The sequence below is a fragment of the Zonotrichia albicollis genome, chromosome 3 (assembly GCF_047830755.1).
Source record: "Zonotrichia albicollis isolate bZonAlb1 chromosome 3, bZonAlb1.hap1, whole genome shotgun sequence".
NCBI classification, from domain to species: Eukaryota; Metazoa; Chordata; class Aves; order Passeriformes; family Passerellidae; genus Zonotrichia; species Zonotrichia albicollis.
Window position 1 is genome coordinate 95,639,815 of NC_133821.1, and position 23,296 is coordinate 95,663,110.

The 23,296-nt window shown below is 37.7% G+C and overlaps 1 protein-coding gene across 27 annotated transcripts in view; it reads left to right on the top strand.

The window, feature by feature from the left end:
- DLGAP2 (DLG associated protein 2) overlaps positions 1-23,296 on the top strand; it is a 454,967-nt gene that overhangs the window by 110,702 nt on the left and 320,969 nt on the right. For 6 of the 27 annotated variants that reach the window (XM_014268521.3, XM_074538167.1, XM_074538166.1 and 3 more), the window contains exon 1: positions 22,618-23,099. The exons of 8 other annotated variants lie outside the window; for them this stretch is intronic. Coding sequence is in view for 7 of the 19 variants with exons in the window: in XM_026794784.2 (XP_026650585.2) it covers positions 6,998-7,000 (3 nt within the window). In the remaining 12 variants the exon portion in view is untranslated. Of the gene's footprint in view, positions 1-6,740; positions 7,001-22,614; positions 23,100-23,296 lie in introns of those variants that run through there. 13 more of the 27 variants (XM_014268523.3, XM_014268527.3, XM_074538172.1 and 10 more) reach the window with 6 other exon arrangements.

A 23,296-nucleotide genomic window follows, 5' to 3' on the forward strand; every position in this document is an offset into this window, starting at 1 on the left:
GCCGGGGCGGTGGAGCTGCGGAAGCGGAGGGGGTGCTGCAGCCTCTCCCAACCTTCTGGGGCCTCCAGGGGCTCTGCAGCTTCCACAGGGGCCTTTTCTGGAAATCCCTGCAGACTCAGGGCGCTGCTCTGCCAAAAAGTGGGCTTCAGTTAGGGCCAGGATGTAGGGTAGGAAATCTCTCTGGCCAAAAGGAGTTTCATGCTGGTGTAGAAGGGTTTGGCATGGCAGTATTGAAGCACACTAAGCTATTCAGTTTGATTGCTGCCTGTGCTCACCAGGAGTTAGGAAATCAGAGCTACCCCAATACCAATGAGACACTGAAAATTTTGTTTGATTTTATTAAATTTACTTGTGCAGCAAACACAAGCTCTAAAGAAACTATCTTTCCCTAGTATTCAGATCACAAATCTGGTTGATTTTTTTTCCCTGCCCATAAGACTGCAAACACCGATAGTCCTTAAAAATTCTGTAATTTGAAGCCTTAGATTCAAAACCCCACACCAGGAACTTAACCATGGGTCTTTTTGTGGATAATCCCAATTAGGTAAAGCTGTCCACCCATGTGCCATTTGGTATAGATTTTCCATCACACAGGGTGAATTGCAAGTTAGATAGGTAGGATCTGAATTCTGAGAGGGTGAATGTTTTGTTTCTTCTCCTCTAGTACTAAAATAATCTAATGGATGCCCTGAGATATAACATCCAGTGTATTTTTGCATCTCTGCTTTAGATATTAACATGCTCTGAGTATCCAAGTATCTTTTTCATACTATCTTACATTATGTAGTGCAACATTACTGCTGCCAGCCAGAGAGGAAGAGATGACATCCTCTTCTCTGCATGCAGATCTCTGAATTCCTCTAACATAATCCTCATATGTTTCTTCAGCTAGGCCCATCTCATATATCCATATCAGAAGTACAAAAGTATTTTTGTCAAGGGGTCAGGACTACAAGTACATTTGTGAGGGGTAATTTAATGGTGGTATTGCTATTGCAGTTGAGTCCTGAATCAATTCCTTCTAGGAAAAGAAGGCCAGTTTAATGAGATCCGAATTAACAAAGGTTCACCAGTTTCTTCCCTCTGTGGAGTAAAGGAATTAACAAAAAACCGCTATGCCAAAATTTAGCATCCTGATTCTACCTTTAATATTTCCCAAGTACACATCCAGGAAGAAAATTCATCAGTTGTCTCTAAGCAACGTGTTAGGCAGCGTTGCAATTTTTCATGTGACTCTAAAATAAATAATTTATCTCACGTAAAAAGTGAGGACACCTATGTTGAATGGTGGGTTAGTTTGTAAAAGGCAGAAGATTTATATCTGATTATTTTGACTCCTTACTATGAGTCTTGTCTGGGAATGCTGCTCATCAAAAACTCACATTGAAATGGGAAGAGAAAGGTAAGATTAAGAAACAGAATGCTTTTAATATCTTACGGCACATAAAGTTACCTGTAAGTCTTTTAAAAAGACATTGCATTCAGTAGAGCAATGTTTTTAGGGATGTACCTTTATCCTTATTCAGATATGTCAATTACTGACTGATTAACACAAGATGAATTGAAGAAAGGTCTGGAGGGGATTTTACAGATGTCCTAGTCATGAGAAACTTTACAAAAAGCTTGTGAAGCTGCCCACAGTATTGAAGCTGTGAGAAATCTGAAATGCCATGGATGACTACGAAGCTACTTAAAATTTCTGAGGTTAATGGGCTGCATGGTAGGGATTATGAGCATCACTTAACTGCTCTGCTTTTACAGAACAGACTTTTCCTCTTCTAATAACATTAATTATGAAGCATATGTATTCTGAGATGACATAATGGATGCCATTGTTCCATTTATGAAAACATTTGATGTTTACTAGTGTTGGTGAAGGGCAGCATATTGCATAGTCCTGTTATACCTAATTTTCTGTTGTACATAATACAGCACTATTTCAGACACACTTTATTTGAATGCCAGTAGAACGCCACTGTTTTCTTCTTCACATTACATACAGTAAAAAACTATTCCCACTTTTATTATAATCAGGAAATCAAAGTACACCTCATCTCATGCCTTCATTATTATAGAAAATATATATATTTTCTATATATAGAATATATAGAAAATATATATCACATATAGAGTGATGGCCTTCTTCAGCCTAGTGAGTATTCTTTCCAAACAAAATCAGTCTGATTTCCAACATCTGAAAGTTCCACATTATTACTTTTTCTCCAAGAGGTCTCCTGGCTTTTATCCCCTGCAGAACTAATTTGGACTAAACAAAGACATAAGCAAACTTATCAAGTGTCTGGGATGAACATAAGAGCTGGTAGATGGCAACAGCTACAGAGAATAGAGATCCATTTTCAAAACAATCATAAACACTTACATCTTCTCATCCTTTTTCCTCTGAGAAATGTAGATGGGAGCCTTTCAGTTTGGTCCTGGATGTGCAAATACAGCTATATTATTAAGACCACTGAAAATTAGTATTTTTCAGTTTTGGTATTTTGTTCTTGTTACCATAAGCAAATGAAACCAGCAGACAAAAGCCTCTTTCACTGACAAAAAGCTCTCACATATCAAAAATCTCTTTCTACAGAATGATAAAATTACATCAAATATTTTTTGCCTCCATTCAGAAGGTTATTAGTCTAAGATTTGAATAATTCCTAGAATTTTACTGGTGTCCCCTCACCCCTATATTATTGATGCAGATTTTCTGGGATGTTCCCAATTTCCACCCCATTCTAAACTAATGGAAATGTTTGGTATTAAGAACGATTTTTCAGTTACTATAAGGAGAACAAAATTTAGAATAATGTAGAGACTGAATACACCTCACTACTTTAGAAACTGAAGATCCCTTTTTCTCAGATGTGTAAATCTGAACAGATTCTATCAGGTTCAAAGCTTAAGTAAAGAACATATTCTACAAGTTTTGTCATTTGAGCTGCATTTAGCCATTTCTGAAATCTTGTGAATAAAACATTCCCTGCCTCTGCCTTACAAGCAAGGAAGCATTGATTTGGAGACAAGTGCTTCGAGATGTGCTCTACTGTTCATCACTCTGAGGTACTAAATTGCAGACAGCCCTATAATGTTTTGCTCCCTCATGCCCATCCTTAACAAACTCTTTTATAGAAGGTTTAAATTATTAATATTGCAACAATAAAGCTCACAGCTACTACTCATCTCCTTAGCTGGCTGCTGGATAAAATTCTCTCCCCACAGTGGTGGGCACAGTAGTAATACATTAGCAGACTGGGTTAAAGACGAATCTCACAAAAATGGTGGATATGAAAGAAGTGAAAATAATAGCTCTGAAAAAAACTTGGAAACTGTTGATGTTAAGTGTGTCTAAAGCACTGCAATTCAGGAAGGACCTTAAGGGTGCTCCTTGTATTGTCAGTGAATGTTTAGTTTTGGTTTCCTTTGAATGATCTCTCTGCAAATGAAAAAAACAACCAAAATGCAAGCTTTGTTTCCTGAACTGAGAAGTATCTTTGAGCCTTTTACGCACACACCTTTTGAAAATGTCTTTTCAGTCCGCAGTTCTATTTTGGCTTGGACTCAGCCTTGTGTGACACATCTTTAAAATTGTTTTGAGTTAGGGATACATATATATTTAGCTTAGTACTGGCTGAAGATTATCCTGTTTCTAGTGCTCTATGCAAGATGGATCCAGTCCATGAAAAATACCTTTCTAATAGAGAGAAATCTATCCAGTTTTATTATTTTGAGAAAGAGATTGTTTTCTGAGTCCAGTAGGGCTTGTCTTGCCACCTCATTGAAGGGTGACTCCATTAACCTTCATGATTTGGGAAGTATGAACAAAGGCTACTGCTGCAGTGAGTGCTCTTTCGATAAAAGAATGCTAAGAGTCTGCAAAGTGCAGGGTTACTATCCTGTCCATTTTTATTGTAAGTAGATGTGCTCCTTAATGGGGCTCTGTAGGAAAAAAAAAAATCCCTTTTCAAATGCCATTAGTCCACAGCTGCTGTGATGTCCAGCCCCCAGCTAGACTGGGCACCACCCTGCCTGCCCTGGGGTCTGTGGCTGGTGTGCCCAGCTCTGTGGAATGGAATGGAATGGAACAGAAGAATAAATTATTTTCATTGGAAGGGACCTCCAATGGTCACCTAGTCCAAGTGTGTGACCAGTTCAGGGCTGACCAAAAATTAAAGAAGTTATTAAGCATAGTCTTGTTACTAAGGGCCTGTGTACTTACATGCCCATAAGCTGTATATTTTCCTCCTTGAAGCCAAGCAGATCATGACTGCAATTATTCTTTGGAGGCAATCAAGGGAAATTACAGATATGGAGGAAAAGCAAGCATTTATTTTAACCCTGTGCTGTAAAGTGTGTGACCATTAGGATGGTCATATATAGCCTTCCTCTTCCCTCCCTGTAGGCTGTATTACACATGTTGTCACTGCAGCTCATGTTCAGAGACTGTGTTGTGTACCTAATGCTTCACAGTCACTCGAGTCATCATTAAGGGTTGAACCCAGAACATTTTTGTGAGTTTGTGTCAATGAATTCAAGAAGGTTATGCTAGGCCCAGATGTTTTTGGTGTTCAGAATGATGTTTAGGGAAAATCCCACCAAACAAGGTCATTCTGGTGTCCTGAGCTAAGCAGAAGAAACTATTAATGTTCCATGTGAGGATCCAGAAATGACCTCTGTGTTAAGAAATGTAGAAGCACAACTATTCATGTAGTAGTTTTTGAATGCTAAGAAGTTATATGGTAGGAAATAGATTAAATTCTTACTGTTATCAGCATACTAGTATAATGTAATATGACAATATTTTACCTCATTTGATGGGTTTTTAAAATTTCTATCTTAGAAGCCAAGTGATGTGAGACTTCTTTTCTGTGCTACCTTCTACTGAATACTTAGTCTGAGAAATTGTAGGACTCTGGGTCAGAAGACAATCACTGAGATCTCTCTAGTAGCTAGAAAGTCTGTAATTTTGTTCTGTATTTATCTCCCAAAGTGGCCAGGAGGCAAGAACAGGGTCTCCCAGTTGCCAGCAGGTTCCCTGGCATCTCTTCTGGTTCAAGACGCTCTGGGGTTTGGACTGGGATTAGCACAGTTGGTCAGACCCAAGTGCTAATAACACCAAGGCTGTGGGTTCAACCCCTGTGTGGGCCGTTCACTTCAAAGCTGCACTTGATGATCCTTGTGGGTCCCTTCCAAATCAGAATATTCCACGATTCTGAACTAAAAATGCTCTTCTGGAGCAGGAGCTGTCAGAGCTGTCCTTACCTAGGCTTTCCAGCAAGGTCTGTATGTGAAAGGATTTGACTCTGTAGCTCTTGGAAATATATAGCCTCTCCAAGCATCCATCTGCCCTCCTATGAAATAGCAACAAAAAAGCACATATTCACAATGATATTTCAGGGGTTAAGTAATTAATGTGTTGAGTAGCTTAATGCAGAAGCACTTTGTATGATTAAGTACTTATGTACTTAATTAGTTTCAGAATTTGATAATGTTCTTTGTGGTCTCCTGCTGTGGTTCATTTAGAACTTCAGCTTGGTCTTTCCACGGGACACACAAAGGATGTTGTGCCCAGAACACAACTACAGCCCTGGTTTCAGTCCCACCAAAAGCAACAGGACACATTAGCTATTGGGGATTTTTAGTTTCTTTGCAAAAATATTGGAACCCAGAGGAAATACTAATGCTATTGGGCCGGACTGTGCTCATGATTGTTCATAATTCAAAAGCAAATACTTCTTTTCCTAGCACTTCTCTTGATCCTTGGGGCTAAAAGCCTATGCCGAAGAGACACAGACAGGCCCAATTCCTGAATCTAACTGCAGAAATAAAGTGATTTTATGTGGTTTTGCAAGTTTGTACACCTGCACAATCATGGCTTAGTTTTCCAAGCAACTCTTCTTGCTGAAGATATTGCAGATACGGCCCTCAAAAATGCGGTGCTGACTGCAAAATAGCTGGTAATCACAAGAGAAAAAAGGGATCACTGTCCTTGTACATCTCAGGCATAAAGAGAACTCTTTGGTGGACATTGCTGCACTTCAGCAAAGGAAAAATGGAGTTGTACTCCCTTGTGTGATACACTCAAATAATGCTTGTTAATGTCTAACTCAGATTTTGGACACAGCACCTTCAATGAGAGGGGCAAATTTACATTTTGAGGTGAAGAGCACACAGTGATGAGTAACATTTGGTGACAAAATACTGCCTGCCCTGTTTTTTTTCTACAACTTAAAGAGAAGAAGGAAGAGAGCGTATGTCTTGACACAATGCAGATATATCTCTTCCAAACTGAAAAACTTGTGAAAACTGATAATGCTTCCCACCTTGAGGCCACCATGCTTGCAAAAGCTTCAAGTGTTTTAGCCACAGCAGTTGTTCCCTAATGTCTGAGAATCCTGACTGTAGGTAGGCAGTCACCTCTGAGCTTCAGACTTAGCCTGATCATCTATGGAAACACTGAAACTCACCTCTGCTTTTAACTGTTGTGCACTTTCTATTGGTCCACTTGCCCTCATCTTCCTTCAGCTGTTAGCTCTCTTCCTTGTGGCTAGCATGATGGAGCCTGATTTCAGATTGTGGCTTCTAGATGCTATGGAAACAGAAATAAATATTTTTACTTTTTTTTCTTTTTTTTTGGTCTTTCTTATTATATAAGTGCATTAGTAACAATGCATGGCACAGGGAATGCAGTAATCGAATGTGCTGTGCAGAGCTTACTCTTTGTTGCTTAGCAATTAAATGTATGCACGTAGCAGCAGCACTGACAAAGATGCTAATAAAAAGTGACAAGTTAGATCTCCAGAAAAAAATACACGATTAAGAAAAAAATATCTGTCAAGATACTGGAGCAACAGCGAATGGTACATATGGGTAGATCGTGTCCCTCCTGAAGGCAAGATCTTCAGGTACTGACCACTAGAGGGGCTGAGATGATGGAAATAGAAGGTATCCACATTTATAGCATGGGCTACAGACACACAGTTGTGCAAACATCATGGTAAGGCTTTCTGTTGTTGTTGTTGTTGTTCCTCTATAATTTGTATTTATTTATATCCATAAAGTGTCTAGAAACATGTCCTGTTTCCTTTGTTTCATTTTTCTCCTCGTTATTCAGGTTTGCAGATTTTTCACAGCCTTTCTGTCTATCGAATTTCTGACTTTGCTAGCAGATCCTTGTGTCACAGTACATGGTTTTATTTATATAACATGATGCAATCTTTTGTGTTAATGTGAATGGAATTCTCTTTAAGACTGGTTCTTTATGAATACTAAACTGCTTCTCTTTATTTATTTACTTATTTATTTTTAATTCGGAGCAAACCTGAAACAGAGGAACTGCACTGTAGGCTGCAATTGTCAAAAAAGCCCAGCATTTAAATACTTCTTTCTATGTGGGATTTGTATGTTTAACCTTTCGCTCCTTCTCTCTCATTTTTAATCTTCCAAAATCTGTGTCACTTGTGTTGTGCTCAGGTAGTGCATTGCTTCTTGGGCTGGGTAACACTGATTATACACTTGCTCTGCTGTGGATAAACACAGTCATCAAGGGCTTTTTAGCGCTTTTTCCGAACTGGCTTGACACGTTGTTGCATGAAATTATTTTTACTACATTTAAAGAATCATTTAAAGGTTCAAAGTAAGTACTCTTAACACATTTATTAGTATCTGTGGTATTTAGCAAATATTTCTAGTTATGTGGAGGAGTTAAATAGTTTTTCTTCTAATAATTCTTTCTGCGTTTTAGAGCTTTTCCTCATTAGATTTCTGCTCACCAAAGTGCTGATTCTGCACTTGACAGTCTGCCTGCATAGTGAATTGCAGGATCTGGGCCCAATTTTGATCTATTTATATTATAGTCCATTTCATTTTAGCTGAATGAAAGTACTAATTTGGCTGTACTTGCTTTCAGCATTATCTCAAGTTGTGCCAAATCATCAGACAGTCCATTTGGAGTTTGGCGGGCTTTGCTGAAGCTCCTGCATTTTTGGTCAAGTGCTATTGAAAAAATGAGATTTACAAAAAAAGTAGCCTAACTCTTGGCTTGGTTCAGCAATTCCGGGTCTTTATCTCCAGCTTTAGCAAATAAGATAGACCCTGAATCAATGCAGATCATGTTGTATTCTGTGTTAACAAAATGAATTGGGCTTCTTTTAATTAATGTACTATACCCACTAAGAAATACAAATGAAAACATACAGTAAAAATAATAGTTAAAAATTGGAACATTCCTGACTTTTCCCCCCCACCTTCATTATGATTGTATTCATAGAACAGTTATTGAGATAACAATCTACACAGAGCAATCCTGTTATATGATGCAAACAGCAGAAGGCTATTTAATGAGGGTTTTTTTGAGCTAGTCCACCTTATGACACTTTACTTGTTCTGTATTTTTCCAAAAAGGAGTCTTTTAGCATTAGTTAAGCAGGCAGAAATTATCTTGTACAGATGCAACTATATTGCATTCCCAATCAGTGAGGGTAAGGAAATAAGCATGTATGACAGAAAAGAACAAGAAGAGCAGCAGATCATTGTGGTGAAATATTTTATGTGCATTTGGTTGTGATCTTTTTAACAAGATGTTTTACATCTAGCTCAGGACACTGAAACAAACATCCAGAAAAGACAAGATTTGAATCCACTGGAGTGTTTAAACCAAAATTTTCCTCTTCCTCCTACTCTAGTAAATGCTATCATGGCAAAATAAGCTTTGAGAGAATCACTTTGATTTGTGAAATACTTTTCTCCAAAGGCTGCATTTTGAAAGCTATTTCCAAATGAGCCTGTGCTACCCAGAAGTAGCAGAAGTATTTCATGTTCCAAAAAGATTTTTTAAACATATTTATGTATGCCTTCCTACCCGCATTACCTGCAATGACATGAAAACATGGTGTGTGTGTGTATACATGTAGGTATGTGTGTATACATGTATGTATGTGTGCTTGTATAATGCAAAAGGGAAAAGCAAATGCTTTACAGAAATGTCTACTTAAATGTCTGCCTGAAAATGTATGCAGTACATTCTTTTTTTAAATAGCCTCCTCCTGGTAGTACCTTCACTCAGATTCTCACCATTCCCATACAGTGTTCTGTAAATACCCTGTGAGAATGACTAGCGGGGAGGATGATCTTGCATAACAGGCAGCTGACTAATTTAGACCAGGAACATTGATCTACAATGACTGAAATAGTCTCAATCTTGCTCCGATTTCGACATTTGAAGTTTTGGCATCACACCCATGGATACTTGTGTAGCTGTCACCGGAAGTCACTGCTCATATATTTTATCATTTTCAGGTAGAGCAAGAGAAGGCTAATCCATTCCAAACATAAAAAAAAGTTAGAATTTTTGTGTCATATGTGTTCCTGACACAGAGAGGGCTGTGTTGAATTTTTGTGAACTATCCCTGCCCTATCCACATCTTTAAGACATACCATAACAGGCCCTCTTCTCCATCTTTCTAAGCATGCTACTCTTCCCTCCATATTTTATTCACCTTTCTAAGCACTGTATGTTGACCTAAGCTGTTCTTCTCTTTTATCCATTTAGATTAATTAATGTTTTCATAGAATGACTGCCCCCAAAAACTTATTGCAATAATCAAAATCTGAGGTCCATCTCTCACCTGTATTTTCTTCAGTTTTGGACTACCCAGGTAAAGCTGGGGAGGGTGGCTTGTGCTTCACAGGCACAAAAATTGAACAGTTTCTTTGGCCACCAGTGTCTTTGAGACATTGATTTAAATCAGTGCTGGACACTGCAAAGAGGCAGGACTTGATTGAGGACTGATCTGTTCTGGGTCTGAGGCCAAGGGATGAAGCTGAGCTTGCAAGGTGGGAATGCCTTTGAGTGTGATTGCTAATCACTACAGCCTCTTGGAGGTTAGCTCTGATGTTTTCATCTGACTGATATTCAACTCTTCCCATAGGTGTTGGTACATATTCACTGCCATTGTATGTGTATGTATTTGCAAACACATGTGAGAGTCTACTGGGGTCCTCTTTTGACTCCATTGGACTTTTTCTCCATCCGTGCTCTTGCACTTCTCTTAGAAGAGACCTTAAAAAACTTCCACTGTGCTCTTATGCATGTGCTACATAAATAGGCATACATCTTATAATCTTTGCTACCACAAAGATATGAGTCATACCTGCCAGAAATTTTGTTTTGAGTAACAGCAAACTGGATCTGAATTCCTACAGTAGGAAGAAGTCAGGGAAGAAATGACTGTGTAGTTTGCTAGTTTTGTTTTCAGCAATGAATCCTGTAAAATAAACAATTGTTTATTAAATATATGCCCTTAAAAGACACCCAAAACTTAACCTAGATCTGTAAAGTATGTTGCCTTTGGATTTTGTCATTTAGATTTGTATTCATATTGCAAAAATACATCTAAAATGAGTAAAACACAGAAAACAAATAGGTTAAGAAATAAGCACATACTTCTGCAAATCATTTTTGTAAGAAAAGGAGTATTATTTTTTTCTCTCCCCTCAGTCCCCAATGTATCTTGCTTACAATAATCAGCTTAACAGTTTTAATCTTAACTACTTATACCTAACTTGCAGAATACATAATCATGGCAAAAGTAAACTAGTTTGAGTCCAAATTTTCTTCCTCACTAACAAACAGCAGAAGAAAGTGATGGGTAAAATTTAGGACACTATTGTATAATAAATGAGTAATCTGAGAAAATGTAATGCACAGACAACAGTCGCTCCTTGCTGTGCTGTTGCTCAGATACACAGCTTGTCTGAATCTAAACATACTGATTTATAAAAAGTGCAGGTTTGGTGATACATACCCCACAAGCCTGAAAAAGTGAACAGGAAGAATTATATTCATATAACTGCTTGCTGCCTGTTTGAAAAGGCTCTTTTAGACATACAGTAAGCTACAGTGGAGTTAAGCTTGTAAAATTACATTGCAATATTTGCTTTAGCCTGTGACTGGGAGAAAAGGGCTTTTAGAGACATCCACTCAAAGGCTTATTTTTGAAAATTTTTTTATCAGTGCAGAAGAAACTCATGGAATAACTTGACACAGTCCAGACCCCAGCAGTAGAGAGGATGAAGTTAGGCTTGCTTATAATTTTTAAAGTATGTGATTTGATGTTCCTAGATTATCAGTATTAATTTGTGATTGGAGATATTTACTGATGGACAAAAAGGAATAGCTTCGTCTTTCTTCAACAGAGAAGGCCTTTGCATCATAAAGGATTATAGACATTTGTAAGCCCACATTTCTCTTCACAGAGAAAAGCAAGGCAAAATTCTTCCCAAGAATACTTCTGGGTTTCACATTCTCTGAACCTCAGACAAAGAAAACACAATTCTTATCTTATTTGCTGTGTTGTGCCAAAGTAGAATGCAATATGGAGATTGTTTACCCAAAATGATGGTGTTTTGTTTCCTTAGCCTATCAGGGCCAAATATGTGTGTGTGTGGAGACTGTTGGCTAACAGTCATGAAATTCAGTACAGTGGAGTGCAGTTGTGTGCAGGGTTGAGTGCTTAGCAGGTACAGTTTAAATGTAATGTAACATAGTGTGATATAATATAAATAATGTAGTATAATAAACTAATTAGCCTTCTAATAAGATAGAGTCAGATGCATCATTCTTCCTCCTTTTGTTGTGGATCCCTGCAAATACAATAAATGTTATTTTTAATAATCTCTTTTTAATAATTAATTTTTTTAATGTTTCTTTAACTTCATGTTCACTACTGGTGCTCTGTTTGATACTGAATATAGATTATCAAGATATTCGTGGGAAATACTCTGTATTTCTTATGAGACACAAGTAGTAAAGGAGTGCTGGAAGCCTTTGCCTGTGGGACCCATCAGAATTCTTGCAATCAGAATGAGAGTAAGCCTTCAATCTGTGTCATTTTATGGATGCTGCAGAGTCAGTCTGGCAAGACTTGGTGTGGGAGACCATTCAAACTGAGAGGTGGATTTCAGGGAAAGCTTGGCTTCATTTTCATCTGCTCAGCCTTTGCAGATGGTGAGGTGGATGGAGGTTGCTCCATCCTGCTGGACATCCCTGCCAAGAGAGCAGCAGCTCGGAGCGCTGTTTTGAGTAGATCTGCCTTGTGGAGAAAGGAGTTTGGGTGGCAGCGATGCCATTTCCCGGCTCAGGGGATATTTGCCTCTAGATGGAGCCGTCCACTCGCGTTCCAGCGGCGCTGGCTGAAGCAGAGCCTGCGAGGTGCGGTGCTGCTGCAGCCGAGCAGCTCTCCCTGCCCTCAGCAGCTCTGATCCCTGCTCCCATCCCTGGCTCTTCTCTGGCGGGCTGTCTCTGGTCTCTGGTTCACCCCTCGCAGCTCACTCTGTGTCTTGGCATCTTCCAAGCCTAGAGAAGTCACTTGTTCCTCATCATCATTTTCTCCTTAAATCTGTCAGCCAGCTGTGTTCTGTAAGATAGTAACTTTTTTAAAGCTGCATTTTCTTTATACTGTGTGATTTTCTTTATTTGCTGTGATTGTGAATCTGCAGTGTATTTGTCTGTGCTTTAGGTAAAGTCAGGGCATGTCTCCTATGTGTTTGCAGCTTGGAATGATTTCTAAAGAATAATTTATATCTTTACAGGTCTTTGATCCCCGACTTGGATTAATTTAATCTGAGCAAGACTTGTGTTTGTTTTAAATACTGTACCATTACAAATTACCTTGTCTGTAATTAAGATACTCTGCCATGGCTTGTAATGCTGCAGCTGAACTCCAATATAAACCCAAATTTGGAGCTGATTTCTTGCTTCCCAAGAAGCTGGGGCTGTGAATTTTCATTGTTCTGGCTATAACTGCTCCCAAACAGAACAAAATGTGTTTCTGTGCCAATCAGGTTGTAACATATTTTAAGCAACATGATGTGGCATAGTTAATAGATAGTATACAGAGGTCACTTTATTTTTTGGCATTTCTCCCAGGAAATAAGACAGGGGCACAAGTAAGCAAGCAGGCATAACAGAAAACAGCTTAAATGTCAGAGTAACACTCTACCAATAAATATCAGCCTTTTGGTGTACTCTCCTTCCGCAAGTTTTATAAGCTCCCACCAAACTGCTTCTGGTTCTGACAAAATCCGGATACATGTACATTTACTAAGACTTCATCAGAAGTAAACCTTTAGCACATTCTCTTTTACATTGGAAAATGTTGAGCAGAGAATAGTTCAATATTTTCTATGACTTCTATAGAAATTGCTGATATTTTAAGCCAACAGCTGAATTTTTCAAACTTCTAGGAAGTACTTTCCCCCTTGTTTAATGTATCTAGGTGTCATATATGGAAATGATACATGAAAAAGTGACCACTGTTGAGTTCTTGTTTTGTGTGACATTTAATATCTTAGCAAGAGTTTGTTATTATGAAAGTGAGTGATTACAGGGAAAAGCTCTATTTTCCATTCTGGTTTAAGAATCCTAATGTTGTGATAGGCAGTATTCTGAGTTGTTACAGGTTGGATATTTGGTCAGAAGTGTCAAGGGCAATTTTCATATTTACCTTTTAAGAAAGTATTTATGATTTTGGGAAAGTTCCATCTGTGAATACTGGGGGTGTTGTTCGACTGCTTGGGGCTGGCAATGCTGGAAGAGATTCTGTAGACTTGGGTGTTGAGGGGACTACATATCCTACCTCAGCAGCAGGAATAAGCCTCTGCTGGTGCTGCTTCTTTATAAACCACAGCTGAGTTTGGTGTAATTCCTGCTGAAGGTGTCAAGTATTTTACCTGCATGTCCTGTGTGCAGTGAGCACCCTGCTCTTTCTGAAAAAGGGTTCTCAGTGAAAAGACCTCATCGAGTATATTGAAGAGTAGTATTAAGAACTTTCTCCTAAAGGGATCAGCAAAATCACATATAGGAAAAATAAGGGGAAGTAACTGAACTGATAAAGAATATATTGATCTGTCAAACATGTCACACTGAAAGCAACTAGCTGTAAGGAGGTATTTGAGGTGAAAAGAAAAAATAAGCTACTTGTATGTAGGAGAATTGGCAATGGTGGTTCAGGGAGATTTTCAAAATAACAGGCAATATCGGAACGAAATCATTCAGTGTGCTGGAAGGAACTTAAGTAGGAAGCTAACTGAAGTAAAAGGATAAAACTAAGAAATGTTTTAAATGACTGTTGAGGACACAGCCACAGGATAGAATTTTAAAGAGCTTGGTATACTGAATGACCATGAGATCAGGACAGATTACAGGCTCTAGCCAGCTTGACATTTATATAAGAATACTGAAAGAAAGAATCATTCTGATTGCTGTAAGATAAAGAAAAGAAAAAAAAAAAAAACAACCAAAAAACCAAAAAAACCCCAAACCCAAAATTTGTTTTACATATAGCTATTTCTTATTACAATGGATAGGGAATCTAACCACAGAATACGAACTTTTAATTTTCTTATTATTGGAAAGATTTACAATAATACTAACAATAATCATCTGAATTTGGCTAGCTGAATCTCCAGCTAGTGCCTTTTTTCTGGCATTGTGTACAGCGTTTTCTGGGTTTCAGCTTTGCACTGGCCAACAGCAGACAGCTGTTCCACACACACTGCTGAAGCTGGGGGTCCACAAAGCATTTCCACCACAAGGGTTCTCCTGCAATACTTTTTCTTATATTCAGATGTGGAATAATATGCCTCAGATAAGAGTCTATACTTAAAAAGATAAAAGCAACACAGCTAAAAGGCTTATAAACCAGAGAGACTATTTTTTTGTCTGAATAATTTTGGTGCATTTGGTGAATTTTAATGCTTATGGAAATGAAAGATCTTATTGGAGGCAAAGAAAGTGTAGGCAGTAACCATAGTGACTTCTACACGTATCAGCTTTTCCAGTGTGCTTCAGTTCTAGACTGCAAAATCCTGGATATCAAACATTTGTGGGTGCTTGCTGGGCAGTCGCGATGCAGGGCTGATGCAGGGGTGTTACTGTCCTTTCATAAAAGACCAGAAACATGGGAACAAAAGTCGTTTGCCAGGTTTCTCACTGAGGTCAAATCTAAATTATGAAAGCATCAAAGGGTGCCACTGTGAATATTAATGTTATTACTGATGGGGTTTTTTTGCAGAATGGCAGGGTTAAATAATCTATCGGGGATATGTGCATCTTTGTCATGTCATTTTCTGGCCCTCAGTCACTCTTAGAGAAAAGCAGGTTTACAGACGTACTGTAATGTGCTTTCTTGAACTCTTTGTGGAGGATTTTATTTCTTCCTGCATTCCACTGTCAATGAGTAGTCTTGCTCACATTGTCTTTCTGCAAGAAACACAAAACTTATGAGAGATATTCTACAGAAAGTATATTTCTACTATGTTGCTTTCTATGGCTGAAATAACTATTTTTAGTAGTCAGGCTAACCAGTAATTTCAATGCATATTTTCACTGCTATAGCTTATGCTAGAAGCCTCAAGGCAAAAAAAAAAAAAAAAAAATTTGAATTTTGAATTTGTAGTACATGTGTACATGTCAGCTTGGGAACTTTCCTTTGGGATGTGAACAAGGTTCTCTGAAATGAAAAGGTAGTCTGATACAGGAGGAAGGAGATTTAACTCCTATTACATGAAATTATTGTACATTTGAGTATTGAATATTGCAATACTGAATATTGTGTATAATTTCATTAAAGTATTAAGAGTTTTGGTTTTTTTGTTAAAATGATGCAGTTTCCCTATCCTATATTATGAATATTCTTTTCTTCAAATAGGGAGCATTAAATAAAATTTATTTGCTTTCTAAAATAAAAGATTCAATTAGTTTCTAAAATAGGCCTCATAAAGATTGTGTTAAGTCAACATACATTATTGGTTATTTGGATGTGTGTAAATACATGCATCTGTTTACCTTTATTACTTTAAGTTAGCATTAAGTAAGATTGAAGAGAATTTGTGTCAAAATGTATTTTTAATGCAAATCATGATATCCAGAGTACCCCATTTCCTCCCACTGGCACTATACTATGTTTTTCTGTCTAGCTCAAATTCTTCAGTAGGGAGAACTCATATAAGTGCTATAGGTTTCTCCACCATTGAAAAAGTTTTGATATTTTAGAGTTTGACTTTTCAAATTTGTAAGGGACAAAGCCAGGTTCTTGTCGAGCTGTTACATATTCTGAGTATGAAGTAGGGTCTCAGAAAAAAGCTCTTCAAGAAGCTTTTGTGAAACAGATACAAAGAAGCAGTCCTTGATTTGAAGTCCTCTCAATTTATTTAAACAAAAGACTTTGTTTTCCTGGTTGTATTTCAAGTGAATGTGCCAAGACAGGTGTGTCTGTCTGAATGGTTTTCTTGTAATTCATTATTCCAGGTTGCTCAAACCCAGCATTTAATAACACTGAGGCCTATATTTTTCCCCTAAGAGCTAAATCATTCCATCTCACTTAACTAATGTATTGATTGACTTTATCGAGTCCGTAATAGTTCTGAGTTTATGAGCTGGGATGCTTGGAAATGGATTAGTGCCAGTGCCTCTGATGAGATATGGCCAAAAGACAGCTGTTTTGTATCTTGGCAACAAGTGAAGTTACAGAATTTGACTTTGTTTCACCTTCAAAACAAAGCTTATCATCAGCCACGACAAGGACCTGAACATGATGTCAAACCCACATTTCAACTGGCAAAGGTTCAAACTCTGGTACTTTAGCTGTTGCAGGACAAGACACAGTTAATTTTGGGGTGACATAGTAGCTGTATTTGCATACTGGCAAACAAAGCACAGAATATGTGAAGCAGAATTTTATTTATGTGCCAGAAGATCTAGACTGTGTCGCTATATTTAGCAAATAATCAAGAAATATTACTGAGACCTTGCAGGCTCTTTCTCATGGCTGTGACTTGGAGACAATGCTTCAACTTGGAGCCTCACCATGTGAGGTGCCTCCTTTGGGCTCTCCGGATCCCTTGAAAGCCTTTGAACTATCAACATCTGCTGTCATGTCTCTCTCCACCTTTCCCAAAAATTTGTCAAGGGAGAACAGATGATTTAATATGAGATTTAACCTGATCATACTTGTCATCCTCTAGTCCTTCCTTTTTTTTTTTTACTATTTATCCACAGTTTCTAGAATGCTTTTTTAGAACTTTGTCATAAAGTCTACTGATCATCTTTCAAAGACATCAGATATGTGTAAAATCAAAAACCAGATAGGAAAAGATAATTTTTTAAATCTATTTTCACATCACTTTTTTGTCTGTTTGAACTTAGAAAATTGGGAAGGAGGAAAAGGGGAAGGAAAGGCAAGGAAAACAGGACTGCAAGTGAAGGAACTGTGTTTGACAAAGGACATAGACTGGAAAACAAAAAGATAGAAAAATTAAAGCCTGCCATTTATCACAAATCACTAATAACTATTTTTGCTTAAAACAAAAAAAGTCAGAAAGCCTACACAAACATTCTCAGATTAGTGGTTTCTGAAGCAGTGTTAATTGAGAAAAATTGATAAAAATAATGGCTTTGTTATAAAGTTTGTCAAAATGAAACAGTGCAAAGTTGATAAAGTTTTTAACTGCTCTAAGCTTAAACATGCAGGGAGACCAGGTGGTTACTTTTTCTTTTTCATTTACAATAATAATTTTGAAATGCCATTTTCTTGAATATGTTCTGAAAATTCTACTGCAAAGAAATGGCTGGAAGCTCAGGAAGGAGGAAAGGAAGGAAGGAAGCAAGTTCAGGAAGGAAGGAAGGAAGGAAGGAAGGAGAGGATATTAAAAGTCTCTAACTAAAGCTCTGTGGAGATGTTGGTAAGAAGAAAAAAGTGCAATTTTTGAACAAACTCATATCTTTAAAAGAAGGAATTACTGCTGTATTTTTTGTACATGGTCTTTCAGGATTGACTTTCTCTTTGTTGTTATTACAGCTGTTCTTCAGCACTTGCATTAAAAGGCAGCCAGATGTTTTTGCAGTGTTGCTTCCAAATGAGTGAGGAATCATTGTTCACAAAGCTATCCTGCTCACAGATGCATCTTCCACTTTGATACTACCAAAATATGAAGAATTTCTGACATCCTAACCTGCAAGAACCCTCTCATTTTCATGCCAGTGGTATGGCCATGCCATAGCTTTGCTGGTCAATGTTAGCACAATTTTATAGATTTGACCTTCAATGAGAAAAAACTCTGTCTAGATGTCCTGTCCGGCAAAGGCAATGTTGTGTCACAATAGCTATAATTTATAGACAATCCAGATGTGAAATGCTCCAAGAATTAGATTTTTTTGACTATGAGGATGAACCCTACCAAACATCTGACCTCTGGAAAATCTACCAGACATCCTACAGCATCAAGGTCTATGGTATAAGAGAGTATTTAGTTCTGCTTATAGTAAACAGTATTTTTACAGACGTTAGAGCCATAAATGTTTCAGTGCAGCTGCCTTTCAAAGAAGTGGGGAGTTCATTTGAAAAGGAAATTACATAGTAAAATGGAGAGTTTCACAGACAGAAGGAAATTAGGCAGAACTTTTTATCCTTTTCTTCCATTTCCCAAGCAATTCTATTTAATTTAGAAGAGTCACTAGATGCAAATCATGATTGCCCCTTACCAATCAACAATTGTGCTAACCAGAATTTGAAAAGCAAAGTCCTCCTCAAATTTTTTAGAAAATTTCTGCTCTCAATTGTTTTAGTATTCATATGGAAATGAAAATTTGTAATTGTTTTTTTTCTATCAGACTATGTAAATTTTATTTTGTAGAATTTTTTTACACCTGTATTGGTAATGGGATGTCAAATTCAAATTTTCTTTGGGACACCAGCATTGCAGCTGGTGGTATAAAACTGAGTTTGTGAACAGAACTTTTTTTCTGATTGTTTTTGGCATTAAGTAACAATTTACTGTGATTATTATAATTCTTAAGAATTTATTTAGTTGTGATACCTGTAATTGATATTTCTAGCTTTTTGTTGGGAAATAGATTTTTGATGAGTAATTAAAAACTGCACATTATTCTTCATAAACATTGCTATATTACAACAAATTGAATTTGGCCTAATGAGGCTGAAACCCCCCTTTGAGTTTTCTATAGTGCTGTTGAAAAGCAAAAGTGATGAATCTCAGAGGGATTTAAGGGAGAATCTTTGCTTAGGTACAGAAATGTGATGCCTGTTGTCTGTTCAATGGATCCCATCAGTTCAGCTCAGCTCCTCAAGAATTTATGCATGAGTAGATCTGGCTAAAAGATTGAGGATAAAACTTCTAGCCCTTAGCTTTTTTGATCTTGGCTGCAATCATGTAGGATAGCAGACTAAAATTTCCTTGTCCAAGACTCTTGCTTAATTTTCTTGTTTGTTTGCTACAGAAAGAAGTAGAAGTGCAGGTTCTTATAAAGCTTTTCCTTGTTTTAGTTAGTGTGAGCCTTGTTAATCGATATGCACATGGGGTGGCCTAAGTAATACTATTAAAGGAGGCATCACACAATGTGCAGTAGCTGTTTTCCTATTCTACTTCTGGGAAAAGATGACATGTAATTCACTTTTTATTTGTACTGATTGTTTGCTGTTTGCAGTTTAAAAGGACAGCATTGAAAAATTTTTTAGCATAATTTTTTGTTGGTTTGGTATAGTTAATATATGTTGCAATGATACTTACTGGAGATGGTAGGGTTTCTTGTTACTCAAACCAGCAGAAAAACTTATTTAACTGAAACAATTTGTTTTGTCTCTGCTTTAGAGACTATCTACTAAAATATCAGTAGGTGTTTCAGAAGGCAACCTCCTTCTGTCTCCTGACTTTCAAAATGGAGTCTCAATAATCCACTGGTGTTCTATAACTTAGGTTTCAACTCTAATTAGTGGAAAGCCCAGACATTTTAAAGAAGATCCTGCCTTTCTAATTCTTAGGCCAGAAATATTCAGATTTATGAGTTGTCTGTAATGCCTGGAAGACTGGCATTACAGGTCTGGAAACTGGCCTAGTTTCCAGTTATGGTAGAAAGAACAAACCAAACAAAAGGAAGACCAGTAGGAATTTCAAAGGTGGTTTAAGGACATTTAGACTTATTTGCTAAGATATCAGGGTATTTCAAAGATCTCACATGTAAAGGAAAGACCTTAAGAGGGGTAGAATATTCTGTTGTGTGGTCTGCAGTTTAATTAGATGTCGACCATACTTGCTTACTTAGTATTAGATGTTGTGGTTTATGACAGTCTCTCCATGACCAAGTGCATTGCTTTCACTGGAGTGACTCATCCTTTCAGTATAATCCTTCAGGCCCTTCCTAAGACAGCAATATTCTTGGAGTATTTTCCCACAATATCTCCCTAAATAAATGGGAACTGCTGGAAATGATGGCCCATTCTCTTTAGCACTATGTTTTATAAAGCTTAGAAGCCTTTAAGCACAGATCAGAGCCATCAAGGCATCTTCCATGGACTGTGTTTAACATTCTCCTCTGCAGCGAATGAGCTCTGAGCACATCACTGTGTTCATGGTAAGCTCAAATCTAGTTTAAGAAGAGTGGTGATATTCTTTGGCTGAGATGCTGAAGCAGGTATTGTTTTAAGAAAGCATGCACTTGCCTACTACGTCCTGGGAACAGCCTTGAAACACTGTACATTATCAAGAAATTCTGACACTTGGTGTTTCCCAAGGCAGGACTGAATTTGATGAAGCAGTGATTAATTTTATTTTTAGCTATTTTCTGTCTTTTTTTTTTCTCCTCATTACCATTTCATCAGCTTTTATCTAGCCAAGATAGAAACTTCTGGACCATCAATCTCAGTTACACTCACACGCACTTCTACTTTCTAACTGTTTCTTTGTGTTATCTTTGTCTTTTGTCATGGAAACACATGGAAAATATTTATGCCATCTGGATACACAGAGTATATGCTTTTCTATTTCCACCCAGTACTGAAATGAAGGGGTTATGATATCCAGAGCCAAAGCTGTGCTTCTGTCTTTTCCTAAACAGCATATTTAAAGAGATCAGCTAGTCTTGTCTTGGAAGACAAGCACAGGAGGGAGGGAGGGAGAAGGAAAGAACCTGCTTATGTCTAAATGGCTACTCAGTGCTCTGAAGTTGTTTTCTCCAATGTTTTCAATCTCTGAGGAGTGAGTTCTTCTCTTTAGGGTGCCTGTAAAAAGCCCATTGACTTCTCTGCTTTGACAGCATACTGTGTCTTGTAGCCATGGATGCTGTGTTCAGATTTTGCTTTCAACCTATCTAGACCTGAAGTGAGTCACTCTGGTAGGAGTGAACTCTGAAAGAGTTGCTTTTATTATTAAAATTTGCACTGCTCTGCCTTTGAGACCCTCTCAATGTGTAATACAGAAATTTAGTAGAGGGCGGTCCCTGGTCCAAAGAAATATAAAATAAAGGCAAAATATTAGAAGGGAATGTGCAGTGGAGGGGCTGGATTTCAAGAAGTGGACTGTTTTGCTGGAACTACATCAGTGGAAATGTATATAAACTCCTCTCCAGGTTTTTGCTTTTAAGCTTTAAAGTTTTCCACCCTGAAACCCCAGCTTGACTGGTGTTCTGGTGAGCACTGTCCAAACGTGAATGCAGATGGACCCTAATGCATTTCTTCCCGTGAATTAAGAAGCTGTTTAGATGCAGCGTAGTCTGTTCAAAGCAGGAGTAAGTAAACCAAGATTTGTGGAGATCCTGTTGAAAAATGCCCTGAGGTTATTTTTTTTAACCAGGGGACCTTCTTCTGAAGTTCTTACCAACTTCTGGCAGGAAAAATATTAAATACAAGTTCTTAGGCAATTTGCTTTAGCCTCTAGGCACAACTGAGTCCCTTGGGGAAAAGGGTGGGTAGGCAAGTGCACATTATCACCTTTAACTCTCCTCACATCTCTGTGTGTTAAAGCAGGCAGATGGAGACTAATTTCAGCTATCTGTGAATATTATAATATTTCCCAAATACATATATTTAATGGAATGGCTTTTCTTAAAAAAAGACTGATGGAAGAAATTAAATCCATGTAGCTGGTGCATGAAGCAAGCCTGTCTAGCAGGCTGGATTTCAGAGTCTGAGGGTAATTTGATACACTGTTCATATTCCAAGCTCCTGTGACAAGCAGCTGCTAATTCTGAAAAATATTCACTAAGAGTGGGCTAATTTGTGTATCACTGAAGCACTGGTCCTTTTTGCTGTCAGTGCATATTTTAAATTTGCAAGAGAAAAGGATATCCAGTCTTTTATTATTTGTTAAAAAGAAACTGACAGCTATACTTCTTAACTGAGAGTGATTTTGTTCATATCTACCAGTATCCTTGAGAGTGCCGAAGGCATTTGAAAAGGTGCCACTGCTCTGTCATTATGTTTTATCTGCCTTTACTACCTCTCCAGGTTTTTTTTTCCCAGTTTTAGGTGTGGGGGTTTTGTTTGGGTTTTTTTTTTGTTTTGTTTTCTTTTTTTCTTTTTTTTTAATGAGCTTTACTAGAGAGGTTTAAAGCTCCTCTTCATTTACAGTCTTTTATGTGATTATGCAGGATTCATGGTATCACATCAGAAGAAGCTGCTGTAGATTGATGGGACCCCATCAGCCACCCTGCCCACTCAATATTATAAAAATTTGTGTCGTCAGTAGTCATGACGTTTTGTAGGAAGTTGCCCATTTATGGATACTAGAGCAAATGATATCATCACAATAGGTGGCTCCTGTCTAAATAGGATCATTTGTGAAATGAGATTACAGGCATTTATCTGGGAAACAGGAGACAGAAGCACCTGCTTTATGTAATTGATATCCTGGGGAATTATTGTGTACAATAATCAAGAAAAATCTTCATTTCTAATTCTATTATGTGGGAAAAGAACCTTTCTTTTTTCTGCCTGCATAAAACAAACCCCACTTCCACATGGAATAAGCTCCAGACCATGTTTTCTATTATGCTTGAATATATGGGACATGCATTGCAATCCTATGCTTGCCACACTGCTGCAGTATACTTGTTTTGCAGAGCTCTGTAGCAGGCTAGTCAAAGCTGTGACTAACCAGACCCTTGGATACATACTCTAATCTCTGGCCTTTATTTTTACAATGAATTTGACTTGTTCATTGATTGTATATTTTTTCTGATTTGTGAGAAGCTTCATGCTCTGTGTTTGGATGCTGACTGCAATACAGCAATAGTCTTTGATACGGTAAGTCAAAGATGACTCATTTCTTACTCTTGTGCCTTGAATTTATACTTTCTACAACACCATCTCATCAGGTAGAAAATGATGTGTTAATTAATGTTGAAGTAGTTAATTTTCAACAGATGCTAGTCCCTTCCGTCTCCTGAGCACTTTGCACCATGTTTTTTATCCTACTCATGAAAGCAATAGGTTTGGACTGT